At 41.7% G+C, this 25,720-nt stretch overlaps 2 protein-coding genes across 3 annotated transcripts; both read left to right on the top strand.

Moving 5' to 3' along the window:
* The first annotated feature begins 1,771 nt into the window (after positions 1-1,771).
* Positions 1,772-16,257, top strand: LOC120026954 (serine/threonine-protein kinase pdik1l-like). Of its 2 annotated transcripts, none has more exons than XM_038971743.1 (3): positions 1,772-2,203; positions 3,209-3,504; positions 13,274-16,257. In XM_038971743.1, the coding sequence occupies exons 2-3, from the start codon at positions 3,220-3,222 to the stop codon at positions 14,012-14,014; spliced, it is 1,026 nt and encodes a 341-aa protein (XP_038827671.1). In that variant the 5' UTR covers positions 1,772-2,203; positions 3,209-3,219; the 3' UTR covers positions 14,015-16,257. The 2 variants fall into 2 exon arrangements, with proteins under 2 accessions (XP_038827671.1, XP_038827670.1); XM_038971742.1 differs by having other exon boundaries at positions 1,775-2,203; positions 3,204-3,504.
* Positions 16,258-20,507: 4,250 nt separating this feature from the next.
* LOC120027248 (nuclear inhibitor of protein phosphatase 1-like) lies at positions 20,508-25,070 on the top strand. Its single transcript, XM_038972148.1, has 7 exons — positions 20,508-20,557; positions 21,092-21,152; positions 21,564-21,717; positions 21,966-22,186; positions 22,319-22,463; positions 22,619-22,683; positions 23,785-25,070. Exons 1-7 carry the CDS (start codon positions 20,508-20,510, stop codon positions 24,154-24,156), a joined length of 1,068 nt encoding a protein of 355 aa, XP_038828076.1. The 3' UTR covers positions 24,157-25,070.
* The last annotated feature ends 650 nt before the right edge of the window (positions 25,071-25,720 follow it).

Here is a 25,720-nt window from a genome sequence, read left to right as displayed (position 1 = left end):
ATCTCCAATAGAAATCCCTGGGTTGGCGCCCCCCCCTTGGTTTGTGCTGTGGTGGAGATCTTTGTGGGCTATACTCGGCCTTGTCTCAGGATTGTAAGTTGGTGGCTGAAGATATCCCTCTAGTGGTGCGGGGGCTGTGCTTTGGCAAAGTGGGTGGGGTTATATCCTTCCTGTTTGGCCCTGTCCGGGGGTATCATCGGATGGGGCCACAGTGTCTCCTGACCCCTCCTGTCTCAGCCTCCAGTATTTATGCTGCAGTAGTTTGTGTCGGGGGGCTAGGGCCAGTTGGTTATATCTGGAGTACTTCTCCTGTCTTATCCAGTGTCCTGTGTGAATTTAAGTATGCTCTCTCTAATTCTCTCCTTCTCTCTTTCTTTCTCTCTCTCGGAGGAACTGAGCCCTAGGACCATACGTCAGGACTACCGGGCATGATGACTCCTTGCTGTCCCCAGTCCACCTGGCCTTGCTGCTGTCCCAGTTTCAACTGTTCTGCCTGCGGTTATGGAACCCCTACCTGTCCCAGACCTGCTGTTTTCAACTCTTAATTATCGGCTATGAAAAGCCAACTGACATTTATTCCTGATTATTATTTGACCATGCTTGTCATTTATGAACATTTTGAACATCTTGGCCATGTTCTGTTATAATCTCCACCCGGCACAGCCAGAAGAGGACTGGCCACCCCTCATAGCCTGGTTCCTCTCTAGGTTTCTTCCTAGGTTTTGGTCTTTCTAGGGAGTTTTTCCTAGCCCCCGTGCTTCTACACCTGCATTGCTTGCTGTTTGGGGTTTTAGGCTGGGTGTCTGTACAGCACTTCGAGATATTAGCTGATGTACGAAGGGCTATATAAAATAAACTTGATTGATTGATTGATCACACTTGTAGTAGGCGATGTCATGGCGACGTTGGCTAGCTAAGCGCATGCGTAGAAGCACGTCATCGCGGCTAACCGTGGTCTTGCGCCGAACTGCGCATGTTCAAACCGTCAAATCATGGGCACTCCTTCGATATAAAGTTATTTTTGAACAAATTAAAACGTATCAGTTTGCCACTTTCACTAGGTTGGAGTAAGAACAAGTTCAACTACTTAATACATTGGCTCGAATCTACGTTGTGTCTTTAGATTTCGAGAAAATTAACAACTAAGGAAGAATTTTCCCTTCTCTCATTGACTACTCAAACCCCAAACACAGGCCTGGTCTGTTTGCTCTGTTTAACTACCGTTACCGGAAGTCTCGCCATTGTTGCACCTCTAGGTTTAGAACTCTGTGATGGTGCTTTCCATGGTGCTGTCCCTTTAAGAGCATGCTCCAAACAGATATTGTGATAGGGGAGTTACATTTTCTGCAAACCGTGTTGATCAAGATAAAATACATCATACCGTTCTTTGTTGATACTGCCCACTACCTAAAATAATGGTTGAGCTAAATGTATCTTTCAGAGCGTCATTTCATTCAAGATAATTAACGTATAGTCTGTGTTATGTAAAATATAATGGTACAACCTACATGGTGTCATTGGAGCAAACTAAATATGTCATTCAGGGGGGTTGCCGGAAAACCAATACAATTTTACAAACAATAATTGCACTAATTTAAGATGGTTATACAAAAATGAGACAAACTTTGAATTTCATCGTTTTCCAATACAACCTATTTATTTGATGTCAGTGTGATGTCGTTACTATCCTCTCAGAAACGACTCACCCCGGTCAATCTCGGCGAAAGAACGTTGCTCAGTGCGTGTACCGAATTTAAAAATGTATTGAAAATAAATGTTATTTCTCCACGGAAGAAGAAATGTTATTCCTCGTTTTACTGTTGTAATGAAAGCGAGAGGCACCGTGACTGTATACTTTGGGAGGGAGTTGTCAGGGCAATAATCCATTGGCATGAATGTAAAACTATGCAATGAACGGGGGCACAATTGTTATTTTCTCTTTCAGCTAGAGAGGGTTGCTTAAAAGGGGGGCAGTATTTCCCACTTTCGCTTCTACAGAGCACACTGTCTGTGTTGTTTTAGTAGCGAGTCAAGCAAGCGGGCGCGCGCTGTTGATGGGGTACTTGAGCTGCAGATTTGCTCAGCACGCTCACAAAACTTGTCTATCTGCGCGACAACGTGTTTGGCTGAGTGGTGGCTAATGGCTGCCATAGAAAGTGAGAAAGACAACAACAAATGAATCCTTGAGAGAAGACGAAAACAGGTAAATGTGTAGCTTGCTAGATATATAGCTAGCTGCTCTTTATTTCCTTTCCTCGTCTTCAGAAGAAGCCAGTTCTTTTGTCTGCCCGTGCGACATGAATGCTTGGTGATGTGCGCAGGTGTGTGGAACTAGTTAGTTAGCCGAATGTGCTAATTTTGTCTCGGCTCATAGAGGACAATATACGTGTACACGATTTGAACAAGCTAGCTAGGTAGTTTACGTAAGCTACTAAGCAAACGAATTTGTCTACACCCCCCCCATGTGGTGACAGCTACATAGATAACATTTTCATGTAACGTTATACAGCAATGATTCTAGCTAATAAGCTATTGCATTTTTAGCCACCATTTTCTTCCCTTGGCTTCCTAGTTAGCTAACGTTAGTTACTGTTAAATTAGCTACCTAAAAAACAGTTTCGCTTCCGTGTTAGCTAACCAATTCCTCTCAAGAGCTTAGCTAATTAAACGTATTACTATTTGATTATATTTAGTTTTATTCTTACATATATTTAGATTTATTCTTACATATTTGGGCAGTCCGCTGACCAACGTACATTTTCCCCTTTCAAAATGTGTCAGCTGCCAGCCATTCGTTAGTGTGCACGTACAGGTCAGAGGGTGAGGGGCACAGTTGATTTGTTTACATTTAGCAAGCTTTGGCCTCTGAGGGTTTCACATTTGCTCTCTTGTGGGTAGCTAACTGTCCTGATTTGACTTGCTAAAATGCGAACACTAACGTTTTTGTTGTCATGCATTTGACATGGTCACTTAGCTAGGTAGTTTGTTTTCCTCAAAATACTTAGACTAACCTTGGCCTATAGCTATGGGTTTTGACGTGGTAAGGTGGAGGGGTCTGTCAACTCACATATGACAGATTAACCCCCCTGGTTGGGAGATTATTCAGTAGGTAAGAGGCATAAGTGTTACATTCTGTGCTGCTGACCTCACCTAACGCTCAACAATAATCAGTGGTAACCCATTAACCCCACCACCTCTCTCAGCACAGTGAGGAAGAGGATGGTGAGCAGCCAGCCGAAGTATGAGCTGATCCAGGAGGTGGGGCGTGGCAGCTACGGTGTGGTGTACGAGGCGGTGGTGAAACGCACTGGAGCCCGGATGGCCGTGAAGAAGATCCGCTGCCACAGCCCAGAGAATGTAGAGTTGGCCCTCAGGGAATTCTGGGCCCTGAGTAGTATCCAGAGCCAGCACCCCAATGTCATCCACCTGGAGGAGTGTGTCCTGCAGAGAGATGACCTGGCTCAGAGGATGAGCCACGGTTCCAGCTCCCCACTATACCTAGAGGTAAAAACTTTTTAGTTTGATAGATAAATCAAATCACATTTTTTGTTTACATACACATTTAGCAGATGTTATTGCTGGTGAAGCAATGTTTGTTCCTAGCTCCAACAGTGCAGTAGTAAACAACAATACACACATCTAGAATGGAATTAACCTCTCTGGTACAAGTGGGATGCTAGCATCTCACCTCGTCAACAGCCAGTGAAACTGCAGGGTGCCAAATTCAAAACAGAAATCCCATAATTAAAATTCCTCAAACATACAAGTATTAAACACAATTTTAAAGAAACTTCTTGTAAATCCAACCACAGTGTCTGATTTCAAAAAGGCTTTACTGCGAAAGCACACCATGCGATTATGTTAGGTCAGCACCTAGTCACAGAAAACCATACAGCCATTTTCCAGCCAAAGAGAGGGCTCACAAAAATCAGAAATAGAGATCAAATTAATCACTAACCTTTGATCCTTATCAGATGGCACTCATAGGACTTCATGTTACACAATACATGTATGTTTTGTTCGATAAAGTTCATATTTATATCCAAAAATCTCAAGTTTACATTGGCACGTTATGTTCAGGAATGCATTGTCTCAAACAAACATCCTGTGAAAGTGCAGAGAGCCACATCAAATAACAGAAATACTCATCATAAACATTGATAAAAGATACAAGTGTTAAACATATGAATAAAGAAACTTCTCCTTAATGCAACCGCTGTGTCAGATGTCAAAAAGGCTTTACGGCGAAAGCACACTTGGCGATTTATGTTAGGTCAACGCCTAGCTACAGAAACCCATACAGCCATTTTCCAGCCAAGGAGAGGGCTCACAAGAGTCAGAAATAGCATTAATCTATTTGTAATAAGTTAGCACTAATTTCTAAACCTGTTTTTGCTTTGTCGTTATGAGATATTGTGTGTAGATTGGGGGGAATAGTAATTTAATCCATTTTTTAGAATAAGTCTGTAATGTAACAATGTGGGAAAGGTGAAGGGGTCAGAATACTTTCTGAATGTGCTGTACATCAATGTTATTCTGAGGCAACCTGGAACATATCCCAGTCTGCTTGATCAAAACATTCTTGAAGCATGGATTCCAATTGGTCAGGCCAGCGTTGAATAGACCTTAGAACAGGTCCCGGAAAGGAGAGTATCAATGGTCGAGTTTTTGAAGCGTGAGTACTGCAGGCAATGTGATAACTTGGGTTGTGTTTTCCTCAAATTTGCTTCAAAATACACAGCTACAATAAATGCTGCCAGTGTAGTTCCTTGAGGACTGTCGTGGTATCGGCTTGAGGTGGAGTATACACGAGGTCGACCGATTTATGATTTTTCAACACCGATACCGATTATTGGAGGACAAAAAAAGCCGATGCCGATTTTTATATATATATATATCATACACACACACACATTTTTGTAATAATGACAATTGCAACAATACTGAATGAACACTTATTTTAACTTAATATAATACATAAATAAAATCAATTTAGTCTCAAATAACATGAGAACATGTGTTAAAACGAACCACCAGCTTTCATGGGTCTTCAATAATCCCAGTTAACATCTTATGGCTGCAGGGGCAGTATTGAGTAGCTTGGATGAAAGGTGCCCATAGTAAACTGCCTGCTCCTCAGTCCCTGCAATTTCACTGGCTGTTGTCATATCGATCCCGGTAGCGGGATGCAGCCATAAGAAGTTTTAGGTTGTAGTGCAGAAAGCAGAGCTTGTCTGCATGGTCCCCTGTCAGTCTGCTCCTCCGTGAAACACAGACCTTATTTGAAGTAGATCAAGACATTCTCTATGGAAGACATGAACGGTAAAATAACAAAGGAACCCCTTTCAAGTTCAGCCGCAAGTTATTACAGGAATTATAACGCGTCGACTATTTCTCTCTAAACCTTTGACTAATCCGGAAACTATCACCTCAAACAAAATGTTTATTCCGTTACATATTTTATCTAATGGGTGGCATCCATGAGTCTAAATATTCCTTTTACATTGCACAACCTTCAATGTAATGTCATAATTACGTGAAACTCTGGCAAATTTGTTCGCAAAGAGCCAGGCGACCCAAACTGTTGCATATACCCTGACTCTGCGTGCAATGAACGCAAGAGAAATGACACAATTTCACCTGGTTAATATTGCCTGCTAACCTGGATTTCTTTTAGCTAAATATGGAGGTTTAAAAATATATACTTGTGTATTGATTTTAAGAAAGGCATTGATGTTTATGGTTAAGTACACATTGGAGCAATGACAGTCATTGATTGTTTTTTTATAAGTTTAATGCTAGCTAGCAACTTACCTTAGCTTACTGCATTCACGTAACAGGCAGGCTCCTCGGAGTGCAATGTAATCAGGTGTTAGAGCATTGGACTAGTTAACTGTAAGGTTGCAAGATTGGATCCCCTGAGCTGACAATGTTAAAAATCTGTCGTTCTGAGGCAGAACGTTCCTAGGCTGTCATTGAACATAAGAAAGTGTTCTTAACTGACTTGCCTAGTTAAATAAAGATTAAATAAAGGTGTAAAAAAAAAAAAAAAAGATTTCCGATTTAATCGGTCGACCTCTAGTATACACGGCTGTGACTATAACCAAAGAGAATTCTCTTGGGAGGTAATACGGTCGGTATATCCCTTGCACAAATGGCCTACAGCTATGTTGACTGTCCCGCACTCACTGGCACAAGAAACTGAGGGACCAGAATGTTTGATACAATATTGCAAGTTTCCTAGCATGAGCTTTGGGCCAGACAGTTGATAGCAACAAACTTGAAACATTGTATGAACTAAGAATTGCCTGTATGCAATGTGATTTATAGGATGCATATTTTTATCATTATTTTCTACCTGCAGGCTGCTATGTTTTTATTTGTTGGCTTTATGTAGGTTATTTTTTACATAATTGGCAATGGCTATCAGTTACATTTCGATTTGTATAATTTTCATTTAGATTAGCCACATTGATTTTGAGATGAAAATGTTACTGGCACACAGCTCGGTAGAAATGCTAAGATAAATTGGCACTCCAAATAGAAAATGTTGACGACCCCAGGTGTAGCCTATTTATTCTGCCCTTGAGTTGCGTTCCCGTGCAAAACTAGACAGATAGCTAACAACTAAGTCTTCAATAAAACTCCCAAGGTGTGACTTTTCTTGAATGAATATATTGATAACGTTTATGTTGTAAAACTGCAAAATACAGAAAATAATATACTTTAGTATTCAATTCACACCGACATACTGTAGCTGTACATTATACATTTGAAGTTGCATAAATACAAAGCACGTGCTAAGGTACCATGCATCTGGCATGATGCCAAACAATATAGCTAATTGTTACTCATATGGTAATTGGCTAACTCCTTTCATTACTCTAATAATGTACAACCATCTATGTAGAATAACAAAGCATATTACACTAGAAACAGTAACAAAACTACAGTATTGTATATTTTACAATTCGTTTGCATGACGCACGAGCAAAATACAGCTAACGGCATACATGAAAGGCATTGCAATTTGTGTGAGTAAATGCAACCAACCAACAAGATTATCATCATTAGCTAAATGCTTGAATCAAACTTACAGAAATAACTACACTGAAAGACCTGCACCGTAGCGTTGTTTTTAGCTGCTTCTATGCGTGTAGAATGAATTCTCTACTTCCTGTTTGCGTACAGTCTAAGTACCAGAAAGCTCCACTAGGGGGTGAATAACACCATGGAATACAATGAAAATCCATCTTAACCATTGTAATAAAATAATCTGTTACCTTCTAACAGAATGGCAGCACACTATTACTGGCAACTTCAGGAGTGTAACAGCAGCATTTGCAAAGTCCAGCAGGAGGTGGAGGAATGTCGGGAACAGATTTGCTTCTTCTGTTTAGGCCATCTTGATATCTGGCTCCCTCTTGAGTCATTTGTCTTAATTATTTAATCAACCAGTGTGCTTAAAGCATCAGACAAGCTCAGTACATATAGTTGATTTGATTAAAACACAGGATTGTCTATGTATTTTTCCATATGTATATAAAAAAAAAAAAAAAAAAGGTTAAAGAAAATTGACCAATTGAAAGACTCTCGGTCGACTTATTTTTTTGTTGTTGTAGGGGACAGCCCTACAATAGATGAGTAAGTAAATTAAAACGATCGTAAAAGCAATACATGAAATGCACAAAGGGGATGTGGCTTAAACAACCGGTGGAGATCAAATCAAAGTTTATTTGTCACGTGCGCCGAATACAACAGGTGTAGACCTTGCGAAAAAAAAGGTGTGTGTGTAGGTAAGTAAAGAAATAAAACAACAGTAAAAATACATTTGAAAATAAGAGTAGCAAGGCTATATACAGACACCGGTTAGTCAGGCTTTTTGAGGTAGTATGTACATGTAGGTATGTTAAAGTGACTATGCATATATGATGAACAGAGAGTAGCCGTAGCGTGAAAGGAGTGGTTGGCAGGAGGTGGGACACAATGCAGATCGCCCAGTTAGCCAATGTGCTGGAGCACTGGTTGGTCGGGCCAATTGAGGTAGTATGTACATGGATATATGGTAAAAGTGACTATGCATATAAGATAAACAGAGTAGCAGCAGCGTAAAAGAGGGGTTGGGGGGGGGCACACAATGTAAATAGTCCGGGTAACCATGGGGTGGGGTGGCTGGGGTCTTTGACAATTTTTAGGGCCTTTCTCTGACACCGCCTGGTGTAGAGGTCCTGGATGGCAGGCAGCTTTGCCCCAGTGATGTATTGGGCTGTACGCACTACCCTCTGAAGTGCCTTGCGGTCAGAGGCCGAGCAATTTCCGTACCAGGCAGTGATTTAACCGTTCAGGATGCTCTCGATGTTGCAGCTGTAGAACCTCTTGAGGATCTCAGGACCCATGCCAATTCTTTTTAGTTTCTTGAGGGGGAATAGGCTTTGTTGTGCCCTCTTCACGACTGTCTTGGTGTGTTTGGACCATTCTAGTTTGTTGATGTGGACACCAAGGAATTTGAAGCTCTCAACCTGCTTCACTAAAGCTCCGTCGATGAGAATTGGGAGGTGCTCGGTGCTCCTTTTCCTGTAGTCCACAATCATCTCCTTAGTCTTGGTTATGTTGAGGGATAGGTTGTTATTCTGGCACCACCCGGGCAGTTCTCTGACCTCCCTATAGGCTGTCTCGTCGTTGTCGGTGATCAGGCCTACCACTGTTGTGTCGTCTGCAAACTTAATGATGGTGTTGGACTCGTGCCTGGCCATGCAGTCGTGGGTGAACAGGGAGTACAGGAGGGGACTGAGCACGCACCCCTGGGGAGCTCCAGTGTTGAGGATCAGTGTGGCAGATGTGTTGCTACCTACCCTCACCACCTGGGGGTGACCCGCCAGGAAGTCCAGGATCCAGTTGTAGAGGGAGGTGTTTCGTCCCAGGTTCCTTAGCTTAGTGATGAGCTTTGAGGGTACTATGGTGTTGAACGCTGAGCTGTAGTCAATGAACACATTTCTTACATAGGTGTTCCTTTTGTCCAGGTGGGAGAGATGGGAGAGCTCACTGGGGATCAGGTTCAGGTTTCCCCTTGTCCATGTGTAGGGTGACGGCGTTGCTCATATGAAAGGTTTCTGATAGGGGAGTTATCTAGGATGTCTTTTTAAATAAGCGCTAGGTGGGCGGTACTAGTGGGTTTCGGTGAAGGTGAACCTAGTTTTTGAAAATCAAACTTATATTTTTAATGCATCATAAAACATTAAATATTTCAACTTGATGTACTTAAGTTATCAGATGCTTATGATTCAAGGTTAGGCCCTAGTACTAAGGCTCTAGTTCAAACCTATTATAGGCTCAATCACATGGAAGAGTATATGTTCAAACCAGAGGAACCACATCTTGAGCGTAACTGTTGAAAGACCAGATCCGGATCTGTGCTGGTGCTGGCAGGATGGAAATTAACATTCAACTTCAAGGTTCTGTCTTGCAGATGCTGAGAAGCATCTTGGCAGCCGAGGAGTAAGTTCATGAGGAAGTGGTCAGAACAGAGGGGAGGAATCTGGCTATGTTGATGTGTAGAATGTTAGTGGAGACGTTTTTGAAGTCATTAACTCATTTCACCAAGTGGCAATTATAGAAGTGATACACAACATAGGGATAGCCTAAATACATGAACCATAACATGTTGGTAAAGGGCATTCTTGGTTAAGGGCTTGTAAGTAAGCATTTCACGGTAAGGTCTACACCTGTTGTATTTGACGCATGTGACATAACATTTGATTTAATGTAACATAGCATAAACATACCATAAGTTCAGTATCTAGAACATGACACACACAGATCCCAACTTGGCTATAGGATAATGTATTGGACGTTGCTCGCAGTCATGCTAGTTGATAGAGTGTTGGGTTTTGTTTTTTTCCTTCTGGTTATTCTACATATTGTCAGCACAGTCAGTGTCTGAGCACATTCCTTTACACTGATGTACGTAGACACAGATGACAAATTGCTAGTCCAGTTTTTGCTAGTAATTCAAGGTGTTAGCTAGTGTTGCTTCCAGCGTTTTGGCCTCATTCAGCCTGTTGGATGCCTCTCTACAGAGAGTTTATACTTTGACTAGTTAGTTCAGAAGACTGTCCTCTGTTATTTCTATCCGTTGTGTGTTGAGTTATGCCAGGATGTTTAGCTCGTCTGTCCTTGTGTCCCCGTGTCTGTCAGGTGATGCCATCACCACTGGTTTTAAGGGGGCATCTCATGTTCTCATTGAGCGCTGGTTTAGAGACTACTCCCCAGTCAACCCTGTTCCTCCCCCCTGGCTCACTGAGGGTTTAAAGGGACTGGCAACAACTGATTATAGCCTCAGTGGCACATGGGCCATTGTCACACACTTACACACATTGTCCGACCGCTCTACAAGCTTGTTAAACACTCCAGCGTGTTGGGCTTGGCCGCTTTCCCAGAATCTTTGTTCAGACAGTCTTTCTTTTCTGTAATGTTCCAATGTTCTGCTGCTGCTTATAGAGGGAAAACTCACAATAATAGGAAAGGATTATCGTGTGTGTGTGTGTATTGGGGAAAACAAAGATAATGGACCATTGAGGCCAGGGACCGTATTATCTGTCTGTGCCAATGCTGGTGGATTATTTGCATCTATTAGGTTACGGATGCCTCGGCTCTTTGAATGGCATGTGACAATTTGTGACTTTTTTTTGTTTTGTACGGACTGGGTTTCCCTAGGTGGTGGGACTGTCAATGTGGGGTTTTGTACCATAAAGATTGTCAGGCATTAGCTTGTAATTCAAAACCCAAGTAGTTGTCCTGCTGGTGTGTGCATGTCAAAAACCTGAAGCACATTTTCTATGGGAGAGGATAGGTTTGGATCTGGTCAGCTGTCAAAAGTAGATGTGTGCGTGCTTGTGGTGAACCCAGTTCCTTCAGCAGAAACCTGCAACGAGTTATGATAAAAAATAAAAAAGACGAGACAGAAAAACAGCCAACACACCTAAACACCCCTCTGTTTGACAGCTCACAAAGGATGGCAATCACACTGAATTCAAAGCCAAAGACAAGCGAATTTAGCTTGTTTGTTGAAAATTGTCAGTATCTCCCCCCCCCCCCCCCCCCCAAGGAATTTAATATAATTATGATAACTAGGGCTTTCCTCGACAAAAATCATTGGTTGACCGAGTCGTTCTGTTCTTTCGACCAATCGATCTGACTCATACCCTGACTCTGCTTGCACTGAATGCAAGAGGTGACACAGTTTCCCTAGTTTATATTGCCTGCTAACATTAAAATAAATTAAAATAAATATGCAGGTTTAAAAAATATACTTCTGTGTATTGATTTTAGCTTCTTATGTCTCGGGGCAGTATTGAGTAGCTTGGATGAATAAGGTGCCCAGAGTAAACTGCCTGCTACTCAGGCCCAGAAGCTAAGATATGCATATTTATTAGTATATTTGGATAGAAAACACTCTGAAGTTTATAAAACTTTTTGAATGATGTCTGTGAGTATAATAGAACTCATATGGCAGGCAGAAACCTGAGAAAAAATCCAACCAGGAAGTGGGAAATCTGAGGTTTGTACATTTGCCTATCCAATATAGTGTCTATGGGGTCATATTGCACTTCCTAAGGCTTCCACCAGATGTCATAAGTCTTTAGAACCTTGCTTGATGCTTCTACTATGAAGGAGGGGGGAATGAGAGCTGATTTGAGTCAGGGGTCTGGCAGAGTGCCACAAGCTCACTCAGGTGCGCTCCCGTGAGAGGTAGCTGCGTTCCTTTTCACATCTAAAGACAAAGGAATTCTCCGGTTGAAACTATTGAAGGTTTATGTTTAAAACATCCTTAAGATTGATTCTATACATCGTTTGACATGTTTCTACGAACTGTAATGGAATTTTTGGACTTTTCGTTTGGACTAAGTGTGCCTGCGCGTCGTGAATTTGGATTTTTGAATTAAACGCGTGAACAGAAAGGAGGTATTTGGACATAAATTATGGACTTTATCAAACAAAACAAACATTTATTGTGGAACTGGGATTCCTGGGAGTGCATTCTGATGAAGATCATCAAAGGTAAGTGAATATTTATAATGCTATTTCTGACTTCTGTTGACTCCACAACATGGCGGGTACCTGTATGGCTTGTTTTTGTGTGAGCGCTGTACTCAGATTATAGTATGCTTTTTCCGAATTTTGTTTTTGAAATCTGACAGCGGTTGCATTAATAAGGAGAAGTTAATCTAAAGTTCCATGCATAACACTTGTATTTTCATCAACATTTATGATGAGTATTTCTGTAAAATTGTGGCTCTCTGCAAAATCACCGGATGTTTTGGAGGCAAAACATTACTGAACATAACGCACCAATGTAAACTAAGATTATTGGATATAAATATGAACTTTATCGAACAAAACATACATGTATTGTGTAACATGAAGTCCTGTGAGTGTCATCTGATGAAGATCATCAAAGGTTAGTGATTAATTTGATCTCTATTTCTGCTTTTTGTTACTCCTCTCTTTGGCTGGAAAAATGGCTGTTTTTCTGACTAAGTACTGACCTAACATAATTGTTTTTGTGTGCTTTCGTCGTAAAGCATTTTTGAAATCGGACACTGTGGTGGGATTAACAAGTTTATCTTTAAAATGGTGTAAAATACTTGTATGTTTGAGGAATTTTAATTATGGGATTTCTGTTTGAATTTGGCGCCCTGCACTTTCACTGGCTGTTGTTGTCAAGTCGATCCCGTTAACGGGATCTCAGCTATAAGAAGTTAAGGCTTTGATGTTTATGGTTAGGTACATTTTGTGCAACGATTGTGCTTTTTTTCCGCAAATGCTCTTTTGTTAAATCATCAGCCGTTTGGCGATGTTGAAGTAGGCTGTGATTCGATGATAAATTAACAGGCACCGCATTGATTATATGCAACGCAGGACAAGCTAGTTAACTACACATGGTTGACGATATTACTAGGTTAACTAGTGATTATGTGAAGATTGATTGTTTTTATAAGATGTTTAATGCTATCTAGCAACTTACCTTGGCTCCTTGCAGTTACAAGGTCCTTTTTACACTGCACTGTCGTGGCAGGCTCACTCGCGTAACAGGTGGTCAGCCTGCCACGCAGTTTCCTCGTGGATTGCATTGTAATCGGCCATAATTTGCGTCCAAAAAGGCCGATTACCGATTGTTATAAACTTGGCCATGCCGATTAATCGGTCGACCTCTAGTCTGAATAATTGCACTGTACTATTAAGACTAATGTTCTTTTTGTTTCTTTATCACCAGCTGGTGGAGACTTCTCTGAAGGGAGAGATAACCTTTGACCCATGCTGTGCCTACTACCTGTGGTTTGTCATGGACTTCTGTGACGGAGGAGACATGAATGCTTACCTGTTGTCCCGTAAACCCAGCCGCAAGACCAACACCAGCTTCATGCTGCAGTTAGGAAGCGCCCTGGCCTTCCTCCACCGAAACCAGATCATCCACCGGGACCTGAAGCCTGACAACATCCTCATCTCCCAGGGAAGGACCTTGGCGGGAACCCCCGAGCCTACCCTGAAGGTTGCCGACTTCGGCCTATCCAAGGTCTGCTCCACGTCGGGCCTTAACCCTGAGGAACCAGTATCTGTCAACAAGTGTTTCCTTTCCATGGCGTGTGGCACAGACTTCTACATGGCTCCAGAGGTGTGGGAGGGCCACTACACAGCTAAAGCAGACATCTTTGCCCTGGGCATCATCATCTGGGCCATGGTGGAGCGCATCACGTTCGTGGATGTGGAGACTCAGAAAGAGCTCCTGGGAAGCTACGTGCAGCAGGGGGAGGAGATCGTGCCCCTAGGGGAGGCGCTCCTGGAGAACCCCAAGATGGAGCTGTTGATCCCTGCCAGGATGAAGAGCATGAACGCCGGCATGAAACAGCTTATCAGGGAGATGCTGTCGTTCAACCCTCAGGAGAGGCCTGACGCCTTTGAACTGGAGCTCCGACTGGTCAGGATCGCCTGCAGAGAGCTCGACTGGGACACGTGAAAATGGGGGTGGATAGGAGGGGAGAGGACCATGGGACTTGTAGTCACAAAGTCAAGTACATGTATCTAGGCCTAATTCACCACTGTTAGCTCTTGGTGCGGAGGCCACACATTTTTTTCATTTTGTTTTTCAAGGGAACAATTCAAAGATTTTGGCTTTGCAGTTGGATATTGGATCGGAAGTACTGGTAAACCTAGCTAAACAGGTTGACAGCCAGTCTGTAAAAATGGTTGTTTTGAATGTTAACATGGCAAGGCTGTCCATAAGCACATTCAGCTGTCTGTCTTGCAGAAGGAGATGAGTTGCTAGCTACCCCACTGCTACTGGTTTAGGCTAACCTGTTAGAAGTTGACTCTGTAGTTTGCCTACAAATGCCACCCCAGACTCTGTGGTAATATTCATACTAAAGTTATGATACAGGGAGACTGCATCCTTTTATGATATGGATGCAATTATACACAAAGGTCCACACACCTCAGTGATCGTAAACTGTGCACGGCTGGTTTTACCAGAATTCTGTGACCACACCCTGCTCTTCCCTTTCAACAGACATGCACACGCACACTTCCCACTGCTCAGGTAAAAACAAAGATATACTGTTTGTTGGGATTTGTAGACAAATGGGTGTTTTTGAAGAGAGCAACATGACATCACTGAGGCCTGTGTATTCTGAGCTGGCCCTGAGCCAACTATGGGAATTATGCTAGTGGGAGCTGACAGTCTTGGTATGCCAGCCCAGTGCAGACCTAACCTAGCAATTCCCAGCCCAGTGCAGACCTAACCTAGCAATTCCCAGCCCAGTGCAGACATAACCTAGCAATTACCAGCCCAGTGCAGACATAACCTAGCAATTCCCAGACCTAACCTAGCAATTCCCAGCCCAGTGCAGACCTAACCTAGCAATTCCCAGCCCAGTGCAGACCTAACCTAGCAATTCCCAGACCTAACCTAGCAATTCCCAGACCTAACCTAGCAATTCCCAGCCCAGTGCAGACCTAACCTAGCAATTCCCAGCCAGCCAGTGTCATGATTGGCCCGGAATGAAAATAATTTGAGGAATGGAGTGTTTGGAATGTAATTTAAATTAAGTCACAACTTAAAGGCCAGAGACAACAAGCTGCTTATTCTAAATGCATAAAGGAATGTGTTCCTGCCCCAAACAACATCAATATATTTGGCTGAAGAGTCAGTGTTCTGCTTGTATTAATATAATATAGAGCTTGAATTTAGACTTGAATTCTCACAATTGAAGGTCAGTTTAGTTCTGAATTAAACCTGTGTGAACGGTTTGGTTAGGGGTTCTACTTCAGTGGCAATCAGTTGACGACAAATGCACTTTTATTTTGTTTTCCTTTCTTAACTTACCCTGCTCTCTATCACCTTGAGAAGGCTGGATATGGTGTGACGACACCAAACAGTGTTTACTAGGGGCCTTGGAGGACATATTGTCAAACGGCAAACAAAAAGTCTACTTATGAATGCAATGCCTCGCACCTTCAAAGAGGAAGAGAGAGCGAGGGGAGACACCAGCACAGCACTCACACCTCCCTGAGCCCAGAGGCGCAATAGTTTGACACACAATACCATTTGTTTAACCTTATCTCATATATATATATATATATATATATTTAAGAAAATTAGGGGCAACTACTGACTGTAGTTGCCCCCTTTTAATCTTTCTCACACACACCACAGTTTACCCTGGTTTGTACCGGTAATCCCTTTCTCCATGCTTCCTTCCGACAGACCCATACTAAGCCTATTTAGGCTTTTGGTATAGTTGACAGATGTACAGGAAGGCTCATCTCGGGACCCTGGCCTATCGCCTTGCAAGTCCAAACTTTCTGCGCTTCTAACAGTTGTGGGAATGTATCAATATCATCAAATGTTCATCTGAAAATGTACTTTGAGTGTCATTCTAAAACAGTGGCAGAAGTTGTAAAATGTGTTTTGTACAACCTGGCTGTTGCCTGCATTACTGCCTTTTTAAAATGTCTGCCATTGCCAACATACACTCGTCTTTCATGATGTTAATTAACATACTTTATGCTTTATTTGAATATCTCCACACACTAGCACATATAGCACTATATTGTTTGATTTTGTGTCGGCCAGGCACATTTTTGTTCAGAATTTTGGCTTTGGGTTTCTTATCTCAGCTATTTCATGCCCATAATGTTAGCACGGATTGTGCTTTCAGATGCATATTTTATTAAAGGGGCAATCAGTAGTTGCAACATCCATTTTTGGACTTATCATCATTCATTTATAAGTACCCATTGATTCATGAAGAATATAAATTAATGCCTAGTGAGTTTAAACTGTTGTACCCCATCAGAACCTAAACTATACACTGTGTACAAAACATTAGGAACACCTTCCTAATATTGAGTTGCACCATCTTTTGCCCTCATAACAGCCTCATTTCATTGTGGCATGGACTCTACAAGGTGTCAAGCATTCCACAGGGATGCTGGCCTTTTTTGACTCATGCTTCCCACAGTTGTGTCAAGTAGGCTGGATGTCCTTTGGCTGGTGGACCATTTTTGATACAAGGGAAACTGTTGAGCGGTGAAAAACCCAGCAGTGTTGCAGTTCTTGACATTCTCCAACTGGTGCACCTGGTATACGCTGTTCAAAGGCACTTAAATCTTTTGTCTTGCCCGTTCACTCTCTGAATGTCACACAATCCATATCTCAATTGTCTCGTGGCTTAAAAATCCTTCTTTAACCTGTCTCCTCCCCTTCAGCTACACTGATTTTCAAGTGGATTTAACAAGTGACATCAATAAGGGATCATAGCTTTCACCTGGTCAGTCTGTAATGGAATGCGCAGGTGCTCCTAATGTTTTGTGCACTCGGACTATATATGAGCTACTACAGAGGTTAAAGGAGGAGGCTCATGGACTTGACTGCATTACTACGCTCTGTTTTCAAGGGCCTTGACAGTGAGTTGTATATTTTTTGTGATGGGTTTTATCTTTTTTTCAACAGTTACTTCAGCTTCCATTATCTTCTGTCATTGATACAGAAGTGTGTTTATAATTACAGTTGGATACTGTATTGGTGTGGTGGTAATAATGTCTTCATTGGCTGAAAGTTGGTTTGTGTAACAAGATTGGGTACACACAACTGGGGTCAACAACTCAAAAACGTCTTTGCTGCTTCTGATGAGCTTGATATGGGGAAAGAGCTTGTTGCCTGAAATATAATCCTACCAGACTCCTCAGATGTGTCACCTTTGGTGAATTTGTGTCCCAAATGGCACCCTATTGCCTAAGTGCACTACTTTTGACCAAAGGCCCTGGTCTAACAGTACTATATATATTATGGAAAAGGGTGGATTTGGGACACACTTAAGTGCCCTATTCAGAACAGGACCCATTACAAAGAGAAACCTCATCAGTTGAAAATAAACACCAACACCAGTGTACATTACAACCAGGTGTGTGGGGGGAGGGGCTCAAACTTTTCTATGAACAGTATTTCATTGTAAGATATTTTTGAAGAGATTAAATGAAATGTATCAATACATGCTGTAATAAGTGTCATTCATTGTTGAATTATAAATAAAACCAACAAAAATAAACTTGTATTAGCAAAGTCCTCTTGCATGTAACAAAGTCCTCTTAGATTACATAGTGAATATTTTAGTGAGAATCAACTCCCCTGCAAGTTTTCCATTAATTTTGCTGCTTTTTGAGCGGTAGATACCCTTTGTTGTTTGGAAAGGTTATATAGTTGATTCTCTTCAGCCTCTGGTTAATTGACTGCCAAATTTCAGCTCACTAGCAAAATGTTAATCTGTCAACAGAGTAACTAACACCTACTTTTAATCTCATGGGGTAGTTCTCGTTATCAAATCTAACTAAAATCCCTCTTCTAACAGCATATGGGTTGAAGGTGAGTCAAGGGACCTGCAATGCAGCGCAAAGGTATCACACAAATGAATTTAACTAGTGTTTTAAAAAAAAAGTTTTAGTCCCTCATTTGTTCCTGCTTTCAGTAGATGTATTGTGTAGTTCAATGTGTTTTCCCAAAGGATACAAAAGAGGCTCTGATATGGGAAGTGAATACAGGTACCACCAGTCCCCAGGTGGATTCACCACCTCCCAGTCAGGACAGAAGAAAACCAAGGTGTTTATTTTAACCCTGATGCCATCACATAACCCATAACTGCTTACTGCACAATGACACAATGTTGTCTTGGAATGCATTGAGCTAGCATTCCTATCTTTAGAAAGTAGATGAGCTTTAGTGTACCAAATTATGATGCTTTTCCATTGACCTGCTGTGACAGAGGTCAGCCCTCCAGATGATGTCGTGTCCCAGCTGCTGTCTGCCACAGTTGCCAGGGAAGTCTTCAGCGTTGGAGACCGAGGTCAACCAGGTGAGTGTTTCTGTTCCACCAGGAAAGGGTCCCTGTTTGTAGAGAAATCTAGAGCCCTTTCTCAGGCCTTATATCATGTTTATCCACCTCTTTCACCATGAAATACCTGGTCACACACAAGCTGTTGTTGCATTGATTGCACACCGGTCTGTATTTGATTTCTTAATGAAATTAACCAATATCCTGTACTCTGGACGACATGACTGGACCACTGTTGGACGTAAAGCTATGGGTGTACACTGCGGTAAGTGGATAGTTATAGGTCTTCGTCCACAAATGGCTCAAATGAAAACTAGGTCTTTGAAAAATAGGGCATAATATACTGTTCCCCCAGGGACTTGTGTCAGTCTCTGGAAGTCTGCGCATCATTCAGATAAATGTATTCCATTCAGTACTTCAAGTCTAGTATTTACATGCATGATTATGGTACATTTGTCCCCCTTTATGTACCTCCTGCCAGGGCCAAAGGTCATTGTTGGCTTTCAACCGCTGTTGCCTTGAGGACCTGAATGAGATCACCTCACATGCTGGAGGTAGTGCAGGCCCACATGCAGCACAACAGGAACCTGTGTAGTGGTGGTAATGCTGGAGACAGAGACACATCAACGTACAGGCTGAGTACCAATCAGAGCCAGGTCTGTTCTTTAGCCCAGCAGCAGAAACAATGCCTAGACCAGGGGTACTCAACTCTTACCCCACGTGGTCCGAAGCCTGCTGCTTTTCCTTTTTCTACCTGATAATTAATTGCACACAACTGGTGTCCCAGGTCTAAATCAGTCCCTGATTAGAGGGGAACAATTAAAACATGCAGTGGAACTGGCTTCTAGGTCCAGAGTTGTTTGAGAGGCCTAGACCCTAGCTTCTAATGCCTGATTGACTATAGGGGTGACCTGAACTGTTCTATGTTGGTTCAGATCTTTTTATTTTCACATTGTCCTTACCAGCACAGTTCCAGCAACTAGCGTCAATGTGTAACCAGGACAACACAGTACAGCTAACCTTGGCTAGGCTAAGTAGTGTGAAAAGGGTATAAGTGTCTTGGGGTCGGGGTTGTTTCTGGATAAGGCCTCGGTATGCAGTTTCAAAACCAACTTGACAATGGATTTGTCTGTGTGATAATTATATTGGGCCTGTAGTCTTAGGCTGTCCAATTCTGAGATTTCTTTTCCCTAATTTGTATTTTGACCAATCTGATCAACTCATAAAAAGATCTGACATGATTTATCAAAAGATCAATTAGTGGGAAAAAGATCAGAATTGGGCTGCCAGTGTATACACATTCTTACATGGCTTTATTTCTCCTCCTGTAAGGTGTTGAATCTGCTCAGGAGCTGCTCAGACTCATAGCCCAGGGGCATCAGTCTACAGGAGCTACACATTAAGCAGGATTACCTCAGCATGACTGTCATCAAGTAACGGCTGTGCTTTCTTTATTTGGATGTGTTTAGTACGGGGGGGGAAAAAATTCTTGTAGAGAAATGGGGAGTTTTGGTCTTAACGTTTCCCTTTCCCCTGTACTCCATGCAACCACTCCTTGGAGTTACTAATGAGTGAAGGCCACATTTTCTTCACCATTGACAAGCATTTCTGGTCCACTACGGCCGAGAGAATGTCTTCTGTTGTTTCAGGTCCACTTACATGAATGGCTATTGGAATTTGTTTAATAAAAAGACAGAACATTTTGGTTTATCAACATGCATGACTGATACTTGTGATGGGACCAATTCTTTAGAATGTATTTGTTTATTTATTATTTACACTCAAATAGGGAGATTTTGGTTTATGTGTTGACTGTGCCCTTGTTTTATTTTGTATTTATTTTATGTTTGAGGTCCTCAATGGTATATGACAGCTGATGCACAGTGTAGAATGTTGATTGGCTAAACGAATGCTTGCAATGAAAATAACTAACAATTTTGATGTCTTGATTAATAAAATAATCAACAACAATATGGTGACAAACTAACACAATTTTATCTAAACTTCAAAATAACAGTAGGCTAATTTTCAATAAAGTATTTCATCCTAAACTACGATACCCAGCGTTCTACAGACTAACCTGAAGTCCTCACTTTCCCAGCATTCACTAGTACACGGTGTAAGATGGCAGCAAACTCAAGCACTAACACACCTCTTTTTGACTGCCCGTCATGGTAAGACCTGCGACGATGTCTAATGCATAATTTTGACTGTCAAAAATCAAAAGCATGCAGTAGAGTGTTGTAAGGTCCATGTCGGCGAAATAAACAAGATTGTCGTATCGAAATAGGCTGTAGTGTACTTGCTAGAAACTAGCAAGCTATCTGGCTAACTTGGCTATGATCTTGAAGTGCTCAGTCACAGTCGTATGCTAGCTGTTGAAGAACATTCTACTAACTAACGTTAACTTGTCAGTGAAATCCAGCTTCAAGGTTTGATAAAGCTGTATGGCGTAACATTATTGGTGTTCCCGAATGCTTACTGTTATGCAGGATTTGCAATCCTATTCCTTTCCCGAGATAAGAATTACAGTAAGAGTATTGCTTGGGCAGTTTACACAAATTATTAGAAGAAATGGCATGCAAACCCACAGTCTTGTTCAACTACTTTCGCAGCAAGGCAGTGAAACCACAGTCTTGAATAAAGGCATAATTATGGCATGCAATTAACGTTCACTGTGCGTGTCTGCCATATGTGTATTTTGTCAGGGCAGGGAAACCTCCACCTGGACTCCATCTAGATGTGGTGAAGGGAGACAAGCTAGTAGAGGTAAGTCTACTAGCCTAGTCTTAACCCTGACCCCAACTTCCACCTTCATGACAATAACAGCTTTTGGTGCTGGACCAAAAATAACCACACATAGAAGAAGCAAGAGCAATGCCTGTGTGCAGAATACGTGGCTTGTATCAAGTGACCCCTTGGATTACAAGGCTGTCAAAGACCTACACATAATATAACCCTAAAATGCCTTTGAGCAAGGCACTTAACCCTAATTTGCTCCAGGGGCACTATACTACTATGGCTGACCCTGTAAAACTACACATTTCACTGCACCTATCTGGTGTATGTGACAATAAAACATATTTTGTGTGTATATATACAGAACAATTGCAATACCAGTCCATGACCTTAGATAGGCAACTCTCTTCACATTTCATCCTGCCTTTTTTCATTTTGTAGAAGCTAATCATTGATGAGAAGAAATATTATCTGTTTGGGCGGAATCCAGACGTGTGTGACTTCACCATAGACCACCAGTCGTGTTCTCGTGTCCACTCAGCCCTGGTCTACCACAGACACCTCAAGAGGGTTTTCCTGATCGATCTCAACAGTAGTGAGTATCTATACTTCTTAATATCCTGCAGTGTTCCTTGGTCGTCTGACACTAAGTTAGTTGTCAAGTGTTTGTTTCAGTGTAAATATTCGTTCAAGAAAGAGAGCCATAGCTTGCTGGTCCCTGGTACAAAAATATTTGGGTCATGCCACATCATTGTAGATGCCAAATACAATATACAGTATTTCAACTTTCAGCATGAAGTGAAATTTCGAAAAAGCACAATCCATGTTACACTGTCCCCTCAGCTCATGGTACGTTTCTCGGTCATATCCGTCTGGAGCCCCACAAGCCCCAGCAGGTGCCCATCGACTCCACTATGTCGTTTGGGGCGTCCACACGGGTCTACACCCTGAGAGAGAAGCCCCAGCCTCAGACCAGCACCATACCTGGGGGAGAGGTGAAGGCAGGGGAGGATGAGGAGCTCAAAGGACTACTGGGTCTACCTGAGGAGGAGACCGAGCTGGAGGTAAGGGTGTGTCATGTGTTCTTGTGAGAGAGATTCATCTTTTGTGCAAGCACTTATGTAGTATAATTTTCTTGTTTCTCAATCTGTTTGATGACCCTGACCACAGCTATCCTTTTGTTTCCCCTGTTCTAGAACCTGACAGAGTTCAACACGGCCCACAACAAGCGTATCTCCACCCTGACCATCGAGGATGGAAACCTGGACATCGTGAGGCCCAAGAGGAAGAGGAGGAGCAGCAGGGTCTCCTTCAGCGAGGAGGAGGAGGTCATCAACCCAGGTGTGTTACTGTAGTTAGGGTTGATGATGACACTCATGTTCACATACACACACGCCTGCACACAGACATGCAAGAACACACACCCGTGTACGAATGTAGATGCGCACGCACACACAATGAATAATGTAATCCTGTGTGTTTTCTTGTTGTTACAGAGGACGTGGACCCGTCAGTAGGGCGCTTCAGGAACATGGTACAGACTGCTGTTGTCCCTATCAAGGTAAACTTCTTCAAGTCCATCTCTTACTTTATGCCGGGGATGATTCTTGGGAAAAGTGGCAAAAGTTGTTTTACTTCAAGTCCATCTCTTACTTTATGCTTTTTTTGTTTCCTTTTTCTTACTTTGGGCAAAAATTTAAATGGGGTTTTCAAGCTACTGAAGCTGGTGTGTAAATGTATCTAGCTTTTTATTTATTTATACCTTATTTATGTAACTTTCTTACTCATCCTTATTCACGATTCATTCATGATTATCCGTAATCATGGTAGCATCGACATTAATGTAGAGGTGTTCAGAAACATTCTATTCTTATTTACAATAAAAGTGACTCCAAAATGACAATACATTATTTACCATTCATATCTATTGGGCACAACTTAATCTGAAACACAACCCCCCAAAATTTGGGGACTACTCTAATAATAGAAGTGAATTTGGCCAAATACTTATGACACCTTCAAATGGGGGACTAGGTACATAATGTGCTTTCATTTCTAAATGGTAAAACCGATATCTATGAAAATACCTTATTCTTACATGTACAACTAAAGTAAAAAAGCATTGGATTGGTGTAAACATGGATGAGAGAGTTTCTTTCGGCCATATTTTTTGCACCATTCTCGGCGCTATTGCTTTTAAATCCATGTCAAAATGAGATTGAATTAATAATTTAAACCTAACCCTATCTATGACCTTACATCACCTTATTTATTACTATACAACACAAATGCCTGATTTCTGTTACTAACACTAAAACCGAATCGAAATAATATAAAAATAGAAATATTTGTAACGTTATATTACTAAAACAAAAAACAAATGAGCAAATCAGGTCTGAAAACAAACTGAATTTCAAATTTAAAAAATAAGAGAAATTAAACAACTACAATAACCTTGGTGTTGACCGTTCGCAATCAATCAATCTATGCTAAAAGTGGTTGTATGTTGAAAAATCGAGATTGATCATATCAATCAATCCCATTTAATTTATAAATCCCTTTTAAAGACATTTGTCAGAGTACTTCAGTGCTTCATAATTGACGCTACTGTATTGCCATCTTCAATCTTCTCATTCCCACCTAAACCCTGCTACCCAATCAGAAGAGGAAGATGGAGGGTCACGCTACACTAGGTCTGGAGGACTCTGTGGCCAGACGCATGCAGAACTTCCCCTTCAGTGGAGGGCTCTATGGAGACCTCCCACCCACCAGTGGAGAGGCCGGCTCCCTCCCCGCCGTGGCCCAGGCTGGAGCTACTATCCTGGGGGGCCTGCCGCTGGTCTTCCCTAACCCTGCTCCAGAGGTGGACCTCTCCCCCACCTCAGCCTCAGCACAGCCCTCCGTCACCCTCAACCCTGCTGCTAACCCTGCCCCTGGACTCTACACGCCCGAGGCGCTCAACGAACCACGCAAGAAGAAATACGCCAAGGAGGCGTGGCCAGGGAAGAAGCCCACGCCTTCTCTTCTGATATAGGTCGTATTCAAAATGGCACCCTATTTCCCTTAGTGCACTACAAAGTTAATTAAGGAATAGTGTGCCATTTCAAATTTGCACATAGCACCTCCCTGGACAATGTAATGGGAGGGGTTAGTATTAGTTAGGAGAGTGGTCACATCTCTGAACAACCAATCAATCAAAACTTCCTGTACTGTACAAGCTGTGACAAAGGGATATATAAGCAACCCTGATATAGGGAGACGTTTGTAAAAATAATATATTATTTTGGTTTGGATGTTTTTTTTGTTGGTCTGTCTGCTTCAAATGTATATTATAACATGTTTAGTTTTTTTATTGCTCATCTCACTTGTACTGACAAAGTAGTGTCTGTCTGAGCTCAGATTAAAATGCTATTTAAACTAATTTAACCTATACACATACGCAGGCTTCTTGAAGCTTATCATAAGACTTACTGTAACAGATTGGTGCATATGAACCATTTGTTTAACAGGTTTATTTATTATTCTAAACTAAATGAAACACCGCTCTGTTACAAAAAACAATCTTATAAATTTGCTATTCACTCTGAATTTGTGGATATTTTAAGTGCCGTTGGTTTCACTGAAAACCATGTTACTGTCAAGACAGAGGGTAACGTTAACCAGACAAAGACCGCTAGACATTTTAGTAATCCACTCCGACAAGGCTATGAACTGAGGGTCCAAATTGGCTTTAAAGAAATTAGGAAGAAACAAACCAGTTTGTGTGTGAGACAGTCGTTATGTTTTTGCTATTTTTATACAATTATTCGGCAGTTGGTTGAAAAGGATCCCATTATTGGCAGATGTGTATGAAATTCAGTTAAGAATGCATTAAAAAAATGTTTAAACAGTGACATGATGGTAATTACAATTAATATCTTTGTTTGATATTTGTATAATAAACAGTAATAATCCATACTCCTCTCTTTGCTGTGTGAGATGAGATGATGGTGGGAAAGGAGGATTAGTTTAGTCCCTAGAGAAATCTCCCGCTGGGTCTCTGCTGTGTTGCTTTCATGTCCCCAGTTTTACCTTTTTACTTTACACGACGCCATCTACTGAGAAAGCTCCTGGGATGGCTAATTAAGGGATTTTTCTGCTAATTAATGGATTTTTTAGCTAACTGAATGTGATTGTCTGTTCTGGGAACACGTAAAATGTGTCAGTTACTCTCCCAAGGTGATGACTTTTACTCATGTCTCTTTTTGTTTCTGATTATTACTTGTGGGTTTGTTAAATCAAAAACAATTTGAAAAAGCAATCTGTCCTCAAAACCAATCTGTAGTTTTATGGGAGTAAGAAGTAGCAATCACTGCTACTTCATACATGATAAACGGTGTTTATCCTTCACAATATCCATTTGATGCGCAAGCTGTCGACAGTGTCGAATTCTATCTACAATGTGGCTCATTTTTATTACTTGTATTTCCATGGTCAATGCAGTGTTGGATTCTACTAGATTCTGTCAACATGTCGCTCATTTTGAATGTTGTGTTCTTATAATTGTTGATCTCTTTTCCACCAGAGGGCAACATGTGTACTGTGATCTGCTCTCTTTT

The sequence above is a fragment of the Salvelinus namaycush genome, chromosome 32 (genome assembly GCF_016432855.1).
Source record: "Salvelinus namaycush isolate Seneca chromosome 32, SaNama_1.0, whole genome shotgun sequence".
NCBI classification, from domain to species: Eukaryota; Metazoa; Chordata; class Actinopteri; order Salmoniformes; family Salmonidae; genus Salvelinus; species Salvelinus namaycush.
The sequence above is the reverse complement of the archived record's forward strand: the minus strand, read 5'-3'. Positions and strand labels throughout refer to the sequence as shown.